Source organism: Aricia agestis, chromosome 1 (genome assembly GCF_905147365.1).
Source record: "Aricia agestis chromosome 1, ilAriAges1.1, whole genome shotgun sequence".
Classification (NCBI taxonomy): Eukaryota; Metazoa; Arthropoda; class Insecta; order Lepidoptera; family Lycaenidae; genus Aricia; species Aricia agestis.
In genome coordinates, this window is record NC_056406.1 from 9,400,725 (window position 1) to 9,418,198 (window position 17,474).

Sequence of the window (17,474 nt, forward strand, 5' to 3'; positions counted from 1 at the left end):
CATATATATTGGATCCTATATATGATCATAGAAATGATCATATATAAATGATAATGTAATACCCCCCTTAGACTTATTTTTTTATACCCATCGATACTTGATAAGTTTTTTGAAAGAATCGATTAAGTGTAGGCGTTAAAACATGAATGTCGCGATAAATATCGATTATTATTTATTTACTCGTTTGTCAGAGCGAACTGTAATTACAGGCACGATAACTCGCAACGATTTGATGTCCTTCTCGGAACGATTATGCAAGTTTTTTAATGTTTACGATGTCTTAAATCATAACTTATCCTTGTTAGTTCTGTGAACTTTTTAATCCTTGTTAATCCGTTTTGTATAATTAATTTTACCTATTAAGTAGCTAATATTATATGGTAATGGTAAGATAATACGTATAGTATTTAGCAAAAATCCCATAAAAGAAATAAACGTCATTAAAAAAAACTCATAATGTGTCTTTATAGTAAAACAGTAAAACCAGTGTGCTAATATGTGCAGGGAAATACCTTACCTTTTAACATTGTTTATTAATGAATACCTACTGGCTGCCTCCTACGAAGACAACAAGTTGTAAAACGAAAGAATGAAGAAAAATTGCTTCGGAACAAAATATTTAAGGATTTTTAAACTTGGGTGTCACTGCGGCTTGGCTTGTACACAAGATTTTATATTTACCTGCATATTATGTAACTGTACTCATGTAGGTATAAAATAAATTAATTCAAAAATCAAAAAAACTGCAAAATAATTTTAACCAAACAGACCGAAACAAGACCTAATTCGGCCGGAGGCGTCTAATCCATAGATTTTTTTTTACCTCATATCATGTCGTCTAAAATCCGCATTTTTTTGTCACCCATCTGAGAACACTTGGGCTATTAAGACAAATCTAACGATACCTCAAATGTGAAAATCCGCTTAGCGGTTCTGAAGATACGAGGTAATAAAGAATATTACAAACATACAAGATACGCGCTAAAAACATAACCCTCCTGGCAGTCGGGTAACGGGTAAAAATATATTATTTAAACAAAATGTTTTCATGACTATTATTGACATAGAGATATTTCTATATGGTCTTCAATCATCAAAGTACTTAATCGTAATTATATTATGTCACAATATGGGTCGATCACAGCTTAAATATCGTGTCTGCTTTGATTATTCTTAGGCCTGCTTACATTATCATTACTATCAATTTAAGACAGCTTTTAAAACCCGCAAGGGCTATATAAATCCCCAGTTGAGTGACCCCTCTCCACCAAGCCAATGTCACAAAATCTAATGGCAAAGGGAGCAGCATAAAATCTAAGGAAATCGAAAAAGGTCGGATCCACTGGCCGCCACACTGGGACCACACCGTTCAAAACATTAAGATTATAATTATGTATTATGCAATATAGAAAACAAAAAAATATATTGTAAGTATTACATAAATAAAATAAAATGAAAGTCCATGGCGTGATGGACTACAATTACAATTAAGTAATAATATTATTTAAATTATCTGGTTGTGCACTTAATTTTGTTATAATTTAATATATAATATTTCCTTAATTTCCTTAATAATTAAATAATAAGTTCTCAAATTACACTCTGGATTTGTGTTGTGTTTGATTTCCACTGTTGGGATGTAGCTCAGTTTGGGAGTGTCTGTTCATCAACCGTTGGATGAACCTTTAACATAATATGGCAATTCACCACTGTCGGAAGAAGACGAAGAATACATATCTTTGACACTTGACAGATGACAAGGGTTTGCTGGTCCCTTTTTGCCGCGGACCGGGCTTGATGGTATACGAGAAAATTTTGTTCTGATAATTTTTCCTTGAAAAGGCTTAATCCAGCTGGAATTTCAAGTTTCTTTCTCTTTTGGTTTTTCAATATAATCGCTGTGAACTTTTTGTGTGGTCGGCCGACCAAAGTGTATCAAAGTTCAAGAGTACTTCAGCTACGCTCCGGAGCGGACCACGTGCTTGAGAAGACAAGCATCCTGCCCCTACAAGATCCAACGGGCTTGCCGCTACTGCAATTGCCTGAGGAGCACCCCTGCTGACTATGGAACGGGTGAGTCGGGCATGATACGGGTTCGGAGTGTTTTCTTTTTTGAGAACTTTTACTATCCCGCAGGCAATCTAGCTATTACACGCATTTTGCCTGTCCATTATCCTTGGTGCGAAAAACCTATATACAAAGATAGCAAAAAAGGATATGGGCGAATAGCCCATAGACGGCCCCAAATTACGTACTTAATAAAAAAAAATAAAAAAAAAACCCCGCAAGGGCTATAAAATCTGAAATATTTACTTTATACACAATGTTAACACGTTTCAGAGTTGTTTCTTAAACATGTAGCATGTCTAGTAGGACTGTTCAGAAAAAATGTTTTAAAAAATCATAAATGAATGTTATTTTATATATTTTATCTAATACCTAAGTCCTGTAGATTAAAAACTCGACTACACACTGGTGGGGCGTTAAAACCGACTTTGTTGGAGTGTAATTAATTTGATACAATTAAAGTCTACCACGGTCTACGCCAAAATTTAAATCTTGACATTTAAAAGTCATTATCTGTTAAACGATTTTAGAATATCCGCGTTTTTCTTATTTACTTGGAAATCCTAAAGGAGTTTAATAAACAACAATTAAATAAAAGTAGATTTAATCCATTACAAAACATCCAAATTACAAAACTTGTTTACACATTAATCCATACTAACATAAAAAATGCGAAAGTTTGTATGTTTTTTTACAAATTTTGATGATTAAGTAAATACTTTGAATCCGGGATAAACTTTCAACGATCCTATTTGATAAACGGATTTCTAAGTGAACGAAGAAGAAGAACATTACTTAAATTTATGAGACAGGTATCCAATGCAAATAACGCATATTGTCAGCTGTCAATCATGTACAGAACCCTGTACCTACAGCGATCAGCTGATAGTGTATCATTGTGTTTGGTACAATAGGCCATAACACAATTGAGTTATCTACACCAATATCTGTTTCCTAACCCTAATTGTAAATGGAACAAATAAATAAACTTTTGTAAAACTATTTTTGCACTGATCGTAATTTGTAGCAACTGGCAATCATTATTCTATAATTAATTAAATTTTGTCAACAGTACTTATACTAATTTAAGGCCTTGTTCAAACACAGTGGATGTTTAACATATTTTCACACATTCAAATTCATTATATTATTCAGTAGAGTCGGTTATTTGAAAACCTCCAAAGGCCATGTCTTAATCTCCGGGTTTTAGTCAATCTATAATCTATAAAATAACTATTAGTCTATTAAACACCATAAAGATCTCCATTCATACTGTTCCGTGAACATTTAATTAAAATATCTACTAATGACTAATCTATATTGCGATAGTCAAATTAATTTAAATTTTAATCAAAATAAACAAAGACGATGTGGCTTTATCAATCACAGTTATAACTTATAAGCAGGCCCGGATCTAGGGGGGGGCGAGAGGGTGCACGTGCCCCGGGCGGCAAAGATTGGGGGGCGGCCGGAGGCCACCTCCCTATCTTTTGCCGCTTTCTTCACCGCCGCGTGCGGCACCGCGCCGCGCCGGTGGCCCACCGCGCTACCCCGTAAACGTTGTTTCGCAGAATTATATCTGTTGTTAAAAGACTTGGAGGCGTCCCTTGTCACCAGGGACCTCGGCCTGACTTCTCATCACCGCCACTTCAATTCAACAAAGTTCCGTAGAACTCGTTCTGCGGTTAAAACCATGAAAATTATTACCTACTTTTGCTGGTAGGGCGGCAAATTGGGATTTGGCTCCCCCCTTTTTAAAACGTAGATCCGGGCCTGCTTATAAGTCAGATATTCCGGATGTTATTAAATAGGTAAAGGTAAGAAATTTAATTTGGAAAACTATTTGTATCTACATAGGTAGCAGCAATATTCATAATAGTAGCTCCGGATTGTGATGTCGGTAGCTAGTTTCATTGCAACCAAGCCAATAAGTGTGAAATACAAAGGGCATTCATAATCTGTTGTACTATGTACTACGAAATGTGTATATAACTACGAAGTTGATTCCTAGGCAGATGGCGGACCTAAATAATTTGGTCGCGTTAAGTCAAACCCATCCGACCGATCACAGTTAACATTGAATTGACATAAGCCGACCAAATGACGTAGGTCCGTCAACTGCCTAGGAATAAATTTCCTCGATGGTACACACGAGTACGACCGGTGTATATATTGAGAGATTAAGATACTTTGGACATGACGCATATGGATCACCTTTCTTGTTACAATATGTTGGCAGCCTACAGTGTCCCACTGCTAGGCAAGGACCTTCATAGTTAACGATTTTGTGATATTATATAATATGTATTTGGCCACTCTTTTTCAAACGCATCCAGTCGTGTCACCTTTTCTTGGGTCGCGTCGGCCCATTTGTTAACATTTTGAAAGGTTAAAATTTATAATATCGTTACTTTTTATTTAAATGTCCTCACGACAAGGCAATGAGCCATTTTTGGTCGCAAAACCTTGTGAATTACTGAATGGGAGTTACCGGTATACTGAAGGTAACATTTTTGTCAATCCCTGACTTAATATTTAATGCGGTACATTTTTACTTGACCTTGCATTAAATGCATTTTAATTGATCTAATTAATTCAGTAAAATATCCTTTCGGGAAATCTGCTATTACTCATTTAGGTGAACTCTACGTCTACATGACGAACGGGTTATTTTGGCAATGATTTAATCACAATTGTTTAAAAATTTTAGCTTGCGTACGGAAATAATAGTTTTTGGCCGATTAATTTTGCAATATCATATAAAAACCTCCAAGTAACTACGTAGGAAAGCTCATAATGGCGTCGAGACTGCACAATACTTTTTTTTTCCTAAAAATTTACATGGCAAATGACGTTTTTGGCGAGACGACCTTTTCTCTGCCACATCAGGCGTTTATATTTAGAGTTGATGTCATGACACTCGAACATGGTCATATTAAACTGCTGGTATTTAATGTGACCGGTCACCGCCAAATTTGGTCTACCTCTCGGGCCGATACATCAACGCGAACTGAATACAAATTGGCGTGAGGCCATTTTGTTTCATAATCTTGTAAAGTTTCGGCTGAGTTAAGAAATAGAACAGTTTATAGAATACAAGTTAGAATGTCTGTTTAAAATAAAATTGGTTCGGAATTCTGATTGGGAATGTTAATGAATATTAAAAAAATATTTTACAATACAATCCATAACTAATAATATCCATACTAATATACTAATATACTAATTACTAATTATTATTATAAATGCGAAAGTGTGTCTGTCTGTCTTCCTTCTGTCTGTCTGTCTATCTGTCTATCTGTCTGTCTGTCTGTTACCTCTTCACGCTCCAACCGCCGAACCGATTTTGCTGAAATTTTGCATGGAGATACTTTGAGTCCCGGGAAAGGACACATGATATAGGATACTTTTTATCCCGGAAAAATGTACGGTTTCCGCGCGATAAACTAATTTTAGCGCAACGGAGTTTCGGGCGTCATATAGTGTATTATAAATGCGAAAGTGTGTCTGTCTGCCTGTCTATCTGTTACCTCTACACTACTCTACGCTACGTTGTACGTTACGTCTTGCGGCTTCTTCTACGTTAACCTTTATTACATATCAAAGTGATGTCTGCATCCGCTTTATAATATACAAACTTGTATATTTCGTAAGCGACTGACGACTGACGAGTAAGATGATCTATGCTTCGGATGGGCATGTAACAAGTCGGTCCTGCACCTTTTCTCTCGCCAGTAGTTTCGGTCGTACGCCCACTAAGTTATGATAGTGAAAAGAATAGAGAGTGATCTTGTTTACCTACTGCGTAACACTTAGGCACGATAATAATAGCTCCTGCGTAACTGGCCCTGCTTCAATGAAACCGGCCATCATCACCGAAACCGGTGTGGGGATATTATAGTATTTCCGACTACCCACTTTCATTAGCGACTATCATTTGTTCTGTTTGTCCTATCCTTGTTAGCCTTTTCCCTTACCTAAGCCCTATCCATATTCTTTCCACCCTCATCAGCAATCCTACTCCTTTTATATAAACATACTTTCAAGTTCCCAGTCAGTCTCTATCCATCCTATTTCGTTGACGGTCGTGTGCCGAAATCACTAATTCTGTATTTTTCTATTTCTCTATTTTTAGTTTGTAAAATAAATATTTTTTTAAAAAGGGGTCTAGAAAGTACCCCATAATAGTTCCTTCATATCCTTGCTCATATAAGATGAGTCACTGAAGGCGAAGGCTTAATCAGTGATGACGTCACAGCTACCCACAAGGCGTTCTGACGTCACACGGTCAGCTCTAAGAAGAAAGGTTGTATTGTTATGACTTGAATGGACTCCCTGTATGTACTATCAGAGAAGTTGATTCCTATGCAGATGGGGAACCTACGTAGTTTGGTCATGTTATGTCAAACCCAGCCAACAGAACATGATTAACATTAAATTGACATGATCCGACCGAATGACGTTGGTCTGTCAACTGCCTAGGAATCAATTTCCTCGATGGTACTACATAAATTTCAAGCAAAGACTAGAACTCGTAAAACAGTGCTACAGTTAATCATTCTGAATTATATTCTAATTGCATAATTATAAGGCAGATGTGAATACTTGATGCATTCAATATTAACTAGTACGTACTACAAGATGGACATTATGAAAATTACTATTGAATTATATGAATCTATTGCTTCGCTATCGTCAACTAGGTATATCATAAAGAAAAGAATGAGATTCCAATTTTTCTAAATATTAAAATATTTATAAATCGTCACCGAAGAGGGTCCTTTAGAATTAGCATAAAAATTCTATCTCTACCTACATAATCAAATTAGCTTATCATTTGTTATTATTATATTAATGAATACCAGAAGTGTGTGGCGCCTTAGCTCCTACGTTGCGCCTACGTCTCTTGCCAAATCTTCCTTCATATCAAGTAAAATTCATATGTTAAATATTACTAAATTGACTATGTCAAGGTTATATTGGCAATCTGTGTAGGACTCGCCATAACAATTATGGCGGCATCATTAATTTATGCCGCATCGAAGCTTCAATTAATATATTTCAAATTTCGTTCGTGATTGGATACAATTTAATTAAGAATTAAAATATTGAGATTAATGTTATAAATAGCGCTTCTATACCCTATGGTCTCTATTAACATTATGAAAAGAAAACGTTAACTTGTTTAATGAGACTTGGATACGTAACTAATAAACATAATTTCTTGAAATCTGGCAGAAATATTATAGCCACTGAATAGGGCGTTGCGTTATCCTATTTTGCGCGAATAACATTATGTATCCAAATGTATGAGTATGTAGAAACAAAATCGTAATAAACCTCTAATTTTTTAATATAGCTTATCCATTAAGCACCGTAGATCATTAGTTAATATTTTAATCATAGCCAGTCAAAAGCATTTAATATTGCTTTCCTTGATGTGACTATTGGAAATTGCGTATTTGGCAACGCTAACCACATACGAATTACGATAATATGTCACAGAGTTCTCAACTATTTAGAGCAGTGAAGGTTCGCAGGCGGCATTCATTACTACAACTGATATTGGATTAGTGTATGGTACAAGGAATGGATACTAACATTTTGAAAATCTAATGTCATATGCATGTGATATTTAAAATTCATTTTAAAATCAGTTTAGTTTAATCACGAATGGCTAGTAATTTATAAATAAGTAATTATTTTTATCATATCTTTATTGTTATTCTTTATCACATTTTAAATGGAAGGACGCTTACATCTTAATAGAGAAAGACAAGTACACCTCGTGGATTTCTGGTTCGAGAAGTTTGAAACTTCAATTTCAAATCTTACACCGCAGTCGTTACTACTTTAGCACTAGTTTAAGGCCGGTATAAATAGTCAGTACTCAAGATGCATCTCGGTCTCAAGACACGGTTCAGGCTCTGTGATTGGTTGGCTGTCAAAATTTAGACCAATCACAGAGCCGAACCGCGTCTTGAGACCAGGTCGCATCTTATCGGGCCCTAGACTCGCTCACACCAAGAGACTTGACGCTCGCTACCGTCTATGTTCTTGTACCACAAATAACTCGCGATTAAACAAATGTTGTAAGTGTGACAGGTGAGCTCGGCGCGGTGCCGCAAGTGCCAACCGGTCGCCCGCATAAGGCCCAGTGACAAAACTCGCGCAAAAACCACGCCAAAACTTTCTGCCCAAGTATTCTGCAATTTTTTCTTTTTTTTACATATAATACCTGTATAAGTATTTTATAATATTACAATCTAGTCTAACTAAGACTAATAAGTAATTTTACATTAACTTAATCTGCTAGGTAGAGTTAACTAAGATTGTGTCCATCAACACTTTCTTCAAGTCTCTATAAATGAGAATACATATTATTGTTTGTGTTCGTCACAGTCACTTTACGTTTTTCACACTGATTTTAGCACTTAATACACTAACTCAAAAGGTTTTGTCCTTTTCAGTCTTCTAACTAAGTCCGTAATGCTGCAATTTTAATAATAGACGTAAAACTCATCGTTAAAATAGCATTTTTTGCATTGCAAAATGAGAATTCGGAAATTGTTCTTCTTTACCTACTGCAGATGTTAGCATAAATACGTTGTTTTACAATGTTTATTACCCCAAGACTTATAAGGAGCTACAAAAAAGCTGATAAGAATAATATTTGTAATTATTATTCTTAAAAAGCTTATAACGTTGGGCAGATGGTACAAAAGACTTCAACGTCAGCGCGGCTCGCTTATCTTATTCTTATAACATTAATTTCTTTATAAGCTCTCAATTATCCATAGAGCGAGTGAATTTTGTGAAAATAAAATCATGTGAATAAACAAAATAATAAATATTATATCGCATAAATGTCCTTTTCTGTACGTAATTTGCTTTTACATTATAATATAATAATTTTTTTTGTATTATGATGAGGCAAATTTATTGCACAAAAGTTTAATCCATACGATGTAAGGAGCTACAAGCAATCATAAAAAGATTTTATCTATCATCGAATCGATTTTACAATTACATCGCAATAAAATTACGAAACCGGCGACCGGCGAAAAATGTGAAGACGTTACCAAATACTTAATTGAAGATTACCATCTCCATATAATTTGTATCAACTAATGTGCGTTTAGTGTAATTTAATATCGATTTGTTCAAAATCGGATTAAGTTAATCGATTTTTTACCCTTCGGCGTTCAGCGGCAGGTGTCAATCAGAATTTGAGCAACACTTAAACACCGGTTATCGCAGAAACGTTATTGCGGTCGAAATGGATCTCGCTCTGACCTTTGTTTAAATGTTATACCCTTACGTAAATGAGAGTAACCTAACAGGCTGACACCCACATTCTTTTACTTCGACGAAAGTAAAAACTGTTAAAAAACTTGAGAGGTGCTAAGGGACACCCGAATGAAACGAAGTTATTTCTTATGTTCAAAAAACCTGTATACATATTATATACTCAAAAAAACGCCATCTATTGACGCCCAGGAATACTAACAACGCGTCGCTATTTAAAAAAACGCCATCTAGTTGACGCACAGGAATACTTACTATCAACGTCCTCTGCCCCTAACATGCAGGTACTAATAAAAGTGTCGAGGTCAAATCAAGGTTAAATATCGTTTTGTCTAGCCTTCAGATTTACGCCGAACGAGCGATAAGGAACTTCGTTCCAAAAGCTTAGTGAATAACCAGTCATTTACCTGACTTATAAACTTTTATGGTTCGTAGATGGACTGTGGACGCGTAGTACTGGTCAAAGGTCTTAGCGACTATCAATTGTAGATACTGTTTACGGTGTGTGAGCTTGTTTGTCATTTGCCGTACGGCATCGAGCCAAAAACTTCCATTCTAAAATCTAAAAACATGCACCAACTTTATCTGTCGAGCGACTTATCGAACGTTTCAGACAAGAACAAAACATTAGGAGGGGTGTTTAACTATATCCACAAACGGTGTATTGAGATAAATGTGTATTTATTCCCTATATCGATTCCTGGTTAATATTTCACGTCATAATTTAGCTTTAGTACCTGCGGTATGACTTATATAAGAGGTAACCTTTAGAAGGCGTGATGTATTGAAGCGAGACTATAGACTGTAGAGACGTAACGTATAGAGTCTCTACGTCTCTACATTACATACACTCGATAGTCGAGCCTATTCAACTGTGGACTTAAATAAATTAATATAACGCAATAGAAGTGTTATATGTATTTCAATTTGTTTGTTCGTTCATATGCGTGATGAGCGAATATTACAGTTACTAGAACTTCTAGACATTGAATTTAGTTAAATTCAACTGGACCCTATTACTAAGTTTAGTAATAGGGTCCCGTTTTTACCCTTTGGTCATGGAACCCAAAAAATCAGGGCAAAATAGGTCATAATAACAGATATGCATTTTGATCCAAATGAAAAAAAAAAGTATTTTTGTGGTCGCATTGCATCGTTTAAATTACTTTCGAAATATTTTGTTTACTTTTCATTCGTATTGAAATTTTATTAAAAATATAATTTTAATTGTTTCAGATCAAAATGAAGCGCCTATGGGGACTGTAGCGAAAGTGAAATGACTCACATGCTCGCCACCAAAAGAAGGAGGTTTGTATTCACAGATTATTTTCAATTCTAAGCTTAATTACTCTACTGCAGCTATCATCCAGCTAGAATATCCCCTCGCAAATTTACCTTTGTAGAAAGTCGTAAAATTACCTACCTAGTCGATTGTTGTCTTATTGGCGAGGCAGTCACAAAACTTCATAGTAAATGTTGAAGTTTGCATGAAATGTTATGATCAGCCTCCATAGTCCATAGTCAGGCCATAGTTGACTAGTGTTGAGAAATGTCGTCGTGATTTGTATCGATGTTTTTATATTTTTATGTAGCACTTAATATGTAGCAAATTGCTAAAGAGACTATGCGTTTTTTTTACATGTGACAGTAAACACTTGCAACTCGTTTAATCAAAACCAAAAAAGGTTTTTCTGAAAATGTATCTAAGGAAGGTTAACATAAACTTAGGCTTCCAATTAGGTTGAAAATACTTAGTGAAGACCCTTTTGCAGATAATAATATCAATGATATCGAAACGAGTCTATCGGTAGAACATCTCGAGGTACCAAAACCGGGGTACCTCTTACCCGATGTCCAATGAAACTGATGCCAAGAGTCACGAAGCCCACGATGGCGATGGGGTAGAGAGGTGCGACAAAACCGATAACGACACGAAGGAGCCCAGAGAGGGCAAGCAGAGATCAGTTTCATTTAATAGGGACGTCCACGTCAAACGATTCGGTGAGTGCTTTGGACGTGTAGTGCGGCATCCTTTGGGTAATCCATTTGTTAAAAAAATAACGAAAAGGTTTTATAAGAATCATGATAAAAAAATTGCTAATAATTTGTACAAAGAATATAAATAGCAAAATCAATCAGTCAGAATTAGCGATGTTTTATGAATATTTAGCTATTTTCTTACAACAACATTTGGAAAGAAAAATAAAGTGAATTAGAGAGAAAAAAAAAACCTACTTAAAAACAAAATCTATTGGGAGCAAGTTTTCTTTGATGTTGTCAATATTTTTCGAGTCTCAATACTCAGTCAAGACTCTAAACTTGCACTCGGAAGAACTGATCCATATTTTGATGTTAAAAAAGACCCAATAAACAAAGCAGTAAACGATCAAACATCTTCAACAAATGGATTACGAGAGGATGCCAGTTAACCAACTAATTCGTAACTACCATAGTAACCGGGGAACAAAAAGACACCAGGACTTCTGACAATTCTAACTTCGTTTCTAATGACTAATAAACCATGTTTGTCATTGTATTCTGTGATGCGTGTTAATATTTTCCTACTAGTGTTGTTCTAACGTTTCTTGTAGTGTCTTTGCTTAAAACTGTATGTGTGTGTAATTTTATTAACTCTGGGCATTTGGACTATATGTACTTTATGTACAACTCTAGAAATCCGATACGACGGATTCTGTTGTATTTATATATCTATTTATATTTGTAACGTTATCAGAAATATAAAAAGTAAACCACACGAGCCAATTCTAAGTATCATACCGATATTATATTACGTTTTGAGTGATCGAATTTGATTGGACCTAAGATAAGGTATATTAGGTTTCATTATGTTCGTTAAGGACAATTCTGTTTGGTTATTACCAAAGCATCAGGAATTACACTTTTTTTAACAACACCAACAGAAGATCAAATTGATACTAAACAATAAAATTAACCTTTATCAAATTTATTTTTAACGTCTTAATAATTATAGTTAAAAATATAAGATTAGATAATAATGTATAGGTAAAGGTGTGAATACTTTTGTACTTATCAGATAAATCTTTTTATATATTGTTAGGCTACAATAACCTCAACAAATCAGGGTCAGTGTGATCACGAACGTTCAATTACCAATCGTTTACTTATAATCGATCTTTATCGATTGCAATTTAATCGATGTTTTATCGAGTAATGTTGCAGCTCTTTTTGAGAATCAATTTGTATCTTGCTCTATTTGAATCATTACGATTAGTATGTAATAAATGATAGTGAATGGGAATACTTAGGTAAGTAGGCTTAAAAGTATATTATCTAGAAGCTCAGAATTCTCAGTTCAACATTTCATAGAACATTATAGTCTAGAATCTAGGTATATCGAAGTAACCGTCCGCGTCGTCTATTTTTTTAGAAAATCAATCTCACCACGCTAATACCAAAACCGCAGATTACACAGCCAAATTCGTTCCGGTAAACATGAAACATGATACTTAAAATCATGAAAACCCTGCTTTTTGTGCGCATTAACAACAAAACAAAAGTGACTCGTATTTATCACAAATAGCCTAATGTGTTTGGTAGTTTGTTAAAATAAAATACAATTTGATACGCAAATAAATCCGTGTTAATACAACACGGTGGACACGCCAAGGTTGTGCCTGATTGATTATTTTATCTCAAAAGGATATCAATTTAGGATTATTTTATTATTTTGATGATATTGATTATTTTATCTCAAAAGGATATTAATTAACTTTTCCTCGAAATAGGTCACATTATGTTGTTCTCGTACGAGGATGATGTTATCCTGACCACTTTAGTGATCAATTTTCCTCAAAAAAGTGATAATATAAAAGTTAAAAAAAATACCAGCTCTCACTGACGTTTTAGCAGAATTATAATGTCTGAATAGGAGGAAATAATAAAAATACAAAGAATTCACATTGTAGTTAACATCACATTATCTAGTAACATAAGCTGCTGTGCTTTTGTAAAAGCTTAACTGTAATTGCCCAGTAAAACACGACAGGGACTACTTACCAGTAATAGTAGTGTTACATAAGATATCGACAATGCCCAAGTATTTACGAAATTTTGTTAGTTGAGCGCAGGCTATGCAATAAGATTAACATCTTAAAGATGTTGAGGATTACTAAATTCTTTAAAGCACTTACAACTTGACTAAGTCAATTATTGTGATAAAGTATAAAGAAATTTTGCTACGTATTTAAAAAAGGTTTACTTAATTCAGAAGGTATTTTAACAAACGATTAGCAATCTTAGTTCTTACGTGTACAGTACAGTATAATGAAAATCTAAACTGGAGGGTTTAAGTTAGGGAGGGAAGGTTTAGTTGACTTCACTCAAGGCAACATCTAGATATCTAAAAGTAAAAACTTATCATGAAATCAACAGGTTTATTATTAGAAATCGAGCTATTTATTACTTCATTTCTAGTTCCTAGTTGCATACAATGTATCTCGATCTGCAGCCTTGTGCTCACTCACCGGCAAGATCCGCCGTTGACGCGTGAAGATAAAACATGTTTTACATCTGCTGATCATCATCATGCACCTGCTGCATACCATTTAAATCCGCTAACGTGCAATGATGAAATAGAATGTGAAGACTATATAAAGCAAATAGCAAGTTTGTGACCCGTCAGTTTACATACTCTGCTCTGATTCCACTAATTTTAAACGTTGTTGTGAATTTAAAAAAATACTAGGTATATAGTAACAGGTGATTGAGACCAAAAATGTGCTCTATGAAAATCCCTATGAATCTAGCTATCCCGGTGAACTTCGTGTCACTTTAAAACCTTCCCTGGACTTCTACGAATATTTTGAGACTGATATTAGCCCAATCCGTTCAGCCGTTTTCGAGTTTTAACGTTACTAACACAATTGTAAATCTATTTTTATATATATAGATTTAGGACCAAAATTTGCAACAATGCATTAACCATTATATAATTTAGCTTCGGACTATAAAAGTGAAACTTCCCGTACACTTTACCTACAAAACCTCTGTAGCCTGTAATGGAATTAGGCAATGGACACATTTTAGCTAGTCAAGTGTTTGCCCAGTAATTGCATTACGTAAGTACAACACGTTGACATAGATCTCAAGATCGCGCTTGACAGAATTTTAAACATTTCGTTAGTAGCAGCAGCACAATCAGATTTACATGCATCTTAACTAAACGTTAATGATAAGAAGTATCTAGTTAGAATACTAATGACATATCTCTCATTAGTATCATTCTAAGGCATTGCTAAAAATAAAATATCTGTCATTTTTAAACCGCTTTTGATACAAATAATGAGTAAGCTTTAATAAGTGGGACAGCAGCATTTACCAGCAAATACCCATCATACTCTTCTACGAATTGACAAAAATCTCATTAGCAGATAGCAAAAGTACTCATAATAGAAAATGACTGCATGTAATAAATACATTAAACTTATCTGCGATTAGGTTATAAGTAAGCATATTTTATTTACACATTCAGAACACATGTCTTCATAGTTGACATCGAGTTAGCCATAAAAGGAGTTCGCTTATTTTACAAGCGCGATAACGGACCGTGGGCGATTAGCCTCAGAGTGGCGATGACGACATTGCCACTATTACAATATATTAAATAGTGTAGCACGACCCTTATATCTCTTATCTTTGGCCACGATTTTCTGTTATTGAGGTGAAAGGAATATAAAGTTATATCTAAAAATGTTATAGTCTATATATTTCGACAAGATTATAACTTTTATGATTGTATAAGTTAATAATTATGAAAGCGATAACACCCTAACCTTGTTTAGTTAACTTTGTTATCGATTTTTTTTATTACTACTAATATTTAGATATATTATTTGATAGTTGCTCAGAAACGAGAGCGCAATTGAAAACAACATTTTTCAGTAGCTCCTCTACAGTCACCTTATCATATTATCACATATATTGACGAAATTAAATCTAAACTGACTAGCAAAGTAAATTAATTAAATGATGCAGAGAAGCAGATATTCTAAATATAGATTATTGACTAATAGATACAGTACATGTATTAAATGGATACAAAACTTGAAACATAAGTTTTATCTTTATATTTTTAATAGTTTTACTGCATAAAAACGTACTCTTTTATTAGCATATTATATTGAATAAAGACGTAAATAGCGTCTCGAGAGAATGAAACATCCTTTTATACGATATCAATAAAAACGGTCCAAGAACATTACCCTGCGGCACCCATTGTGCGTGGGGTGGATGATTTCAATGCGCTCTGAAAGACAAGTCCCCGACACACCAAAGATGGCTATATGACTGTACACTGTACGGCTAATGCGGCACCAGATTGGCATTGACCTACCCGCGATGTCCAAATCTGGATTCATGTTTTGAAAGCTCTGACCAAAACATATTGTGTTGATTATGAGGTTGAAAATAGGATATAGGGATACGCGTTTGACACCTTTAATGGTTGAGTTCTTGAATGAAAAACAACATGGATCGTGGGCCGCTGGGAACAGGAGGTCGTTAATGATACTCAGCACGTGGGCTCAGCGTTCAATCACCACGTAATGACATTATTGTAATGTGTCCGGAAAGGACGGACGAATTCTCCGATATTATAAGGCTAGCTATGCAAAACTAATAAGAGAACAGGGAAACTTTTTTGCTCCCAGAGTACGGGACTGTTAAAACGACCTAACGACCTAAAAAATATATGTATTGTAGTATTTGTCCAAAGACTTAGAAGAGAAAATTATCATTAGTTTAGATTCTTTTACTATAAATGTTATAAATAGTTAGTTACTACTTTTAAGAAGTTGCTGTAAGTATTAGAAGCACTTGCTGCAATTTGCAAGTATCATTCAGCTAAAGTCGCTCAAGCTCATTTACAAGACATACATATTAAACGCGTAAATACTTGTAAATTGTAATGACGATGATGTAAATAAAGACGTGTGTGAACTAAGCCTTAAGGCCCCTACGTAAAATTCTTCACATTGACCTTGTCATTTCATATTACTAATTATAACAACCATTCTATTGTTAGCTGTAGCACTTGTATAAAGTGTACTTGTACAAATATTGATTTAGGTGAGTAAGAATTCGATGGCTTCTGTTAAATCATCAAATAGGAGGCATCCATTAATTGCGTTTTTTTAACTACAGAGATACAATAAAAGTCACTTCGAACCCCCCCCCCCCCCCCCCCCAATTTTCACATTTAAGATTAAGGCTGTTCTATCTACCACTACATAACTTTTTATTAATCTCTTTTGCAGGGCTCGAAAAACGTTATATTTTTCGAAACGTTATCGCCTTAAATACCTAAAGAACATTATATTTCGGTTTCGTTCGGAACGGAACGCTATTGGGAACACTATTTGAGAACATTATGATTTTTTCGTTTTTGATCCTTAAAACGGTTTTAACCGGTTTTTGCCATTTCCTCGATTGATATAAAAAAAACTATTATTTTTATTTTTTTGGTCATTCATTCGCTGGATCGCGGCCATAGTGTGAGAAGTGAGAACTGAGAGTAGAAAAAAGATTATTAAACAATTTAAAAACATGGAAGAAGTCTTAGTAATAGGGTTTAACTAAGACTTTGTTGTCTGTCCGTCTCTCTGTGTGTCTATATGTCTCCAGGCTGTATCTCAAGAACCGCTATAGCTAGACTTCTGAAATTTTCACAGAATCTGTATATCTGTTGCCGCTATAAGAACAAATACTAAAAATAAAATAAAGTTAATATACAAGAAACGTGACTTTTTTGGCCTGTTTTGCTCGTAATTAATAATAGTAACAGCGAGGCACTTGAAATTTTCACAAAATCCTTAATTATATTTGAACTTCAATAATTAATAATAAAATTAAAATAAAGTAAATGTTTTGGGGGGCTCCCATACGAAAAAAAAATGTGGCTACTTTTGCTAAGATAAAAAAAAAGATATAAACAATGTCATTTTTTAAAATCTCTATTATCAGTATTATTAACTATTGTAAAGAGAATTTAAAAAATATATTACTTAGACATTTTTTTTTATATGTTTTTCATGGGTCGAAAGTACACAAAGAAGAAGGGG

General features: G+C 34.5%; 1 protein-coding gene across 1 annotated transcript in view; it reads left to right on the top strand.

Annotated features, from left to right (window-relative positions):
- Positions 1-17,474, top strand: part of LOC121735240 — a 70,593-nt gene that overhangs the window by 26,708 nt on the left and 26,411 nt on the right. Inside the window, exons 2-3 of the mRNA XM_042126031.1 lie at positions 10,612-10,683; positions 11,148-11,376. Coding sequence (XP_041981965.1) covers positions 11,226-11,376 — 151 coding nt within the window. The 5' untranslated portion in view covers positions 10,612-10,683; positions 11,148-11,225. The remainder of the gene's footprint in view (positions 1-10,611; positions 10,684-11,147; positions 11,377-17,474) is intronic.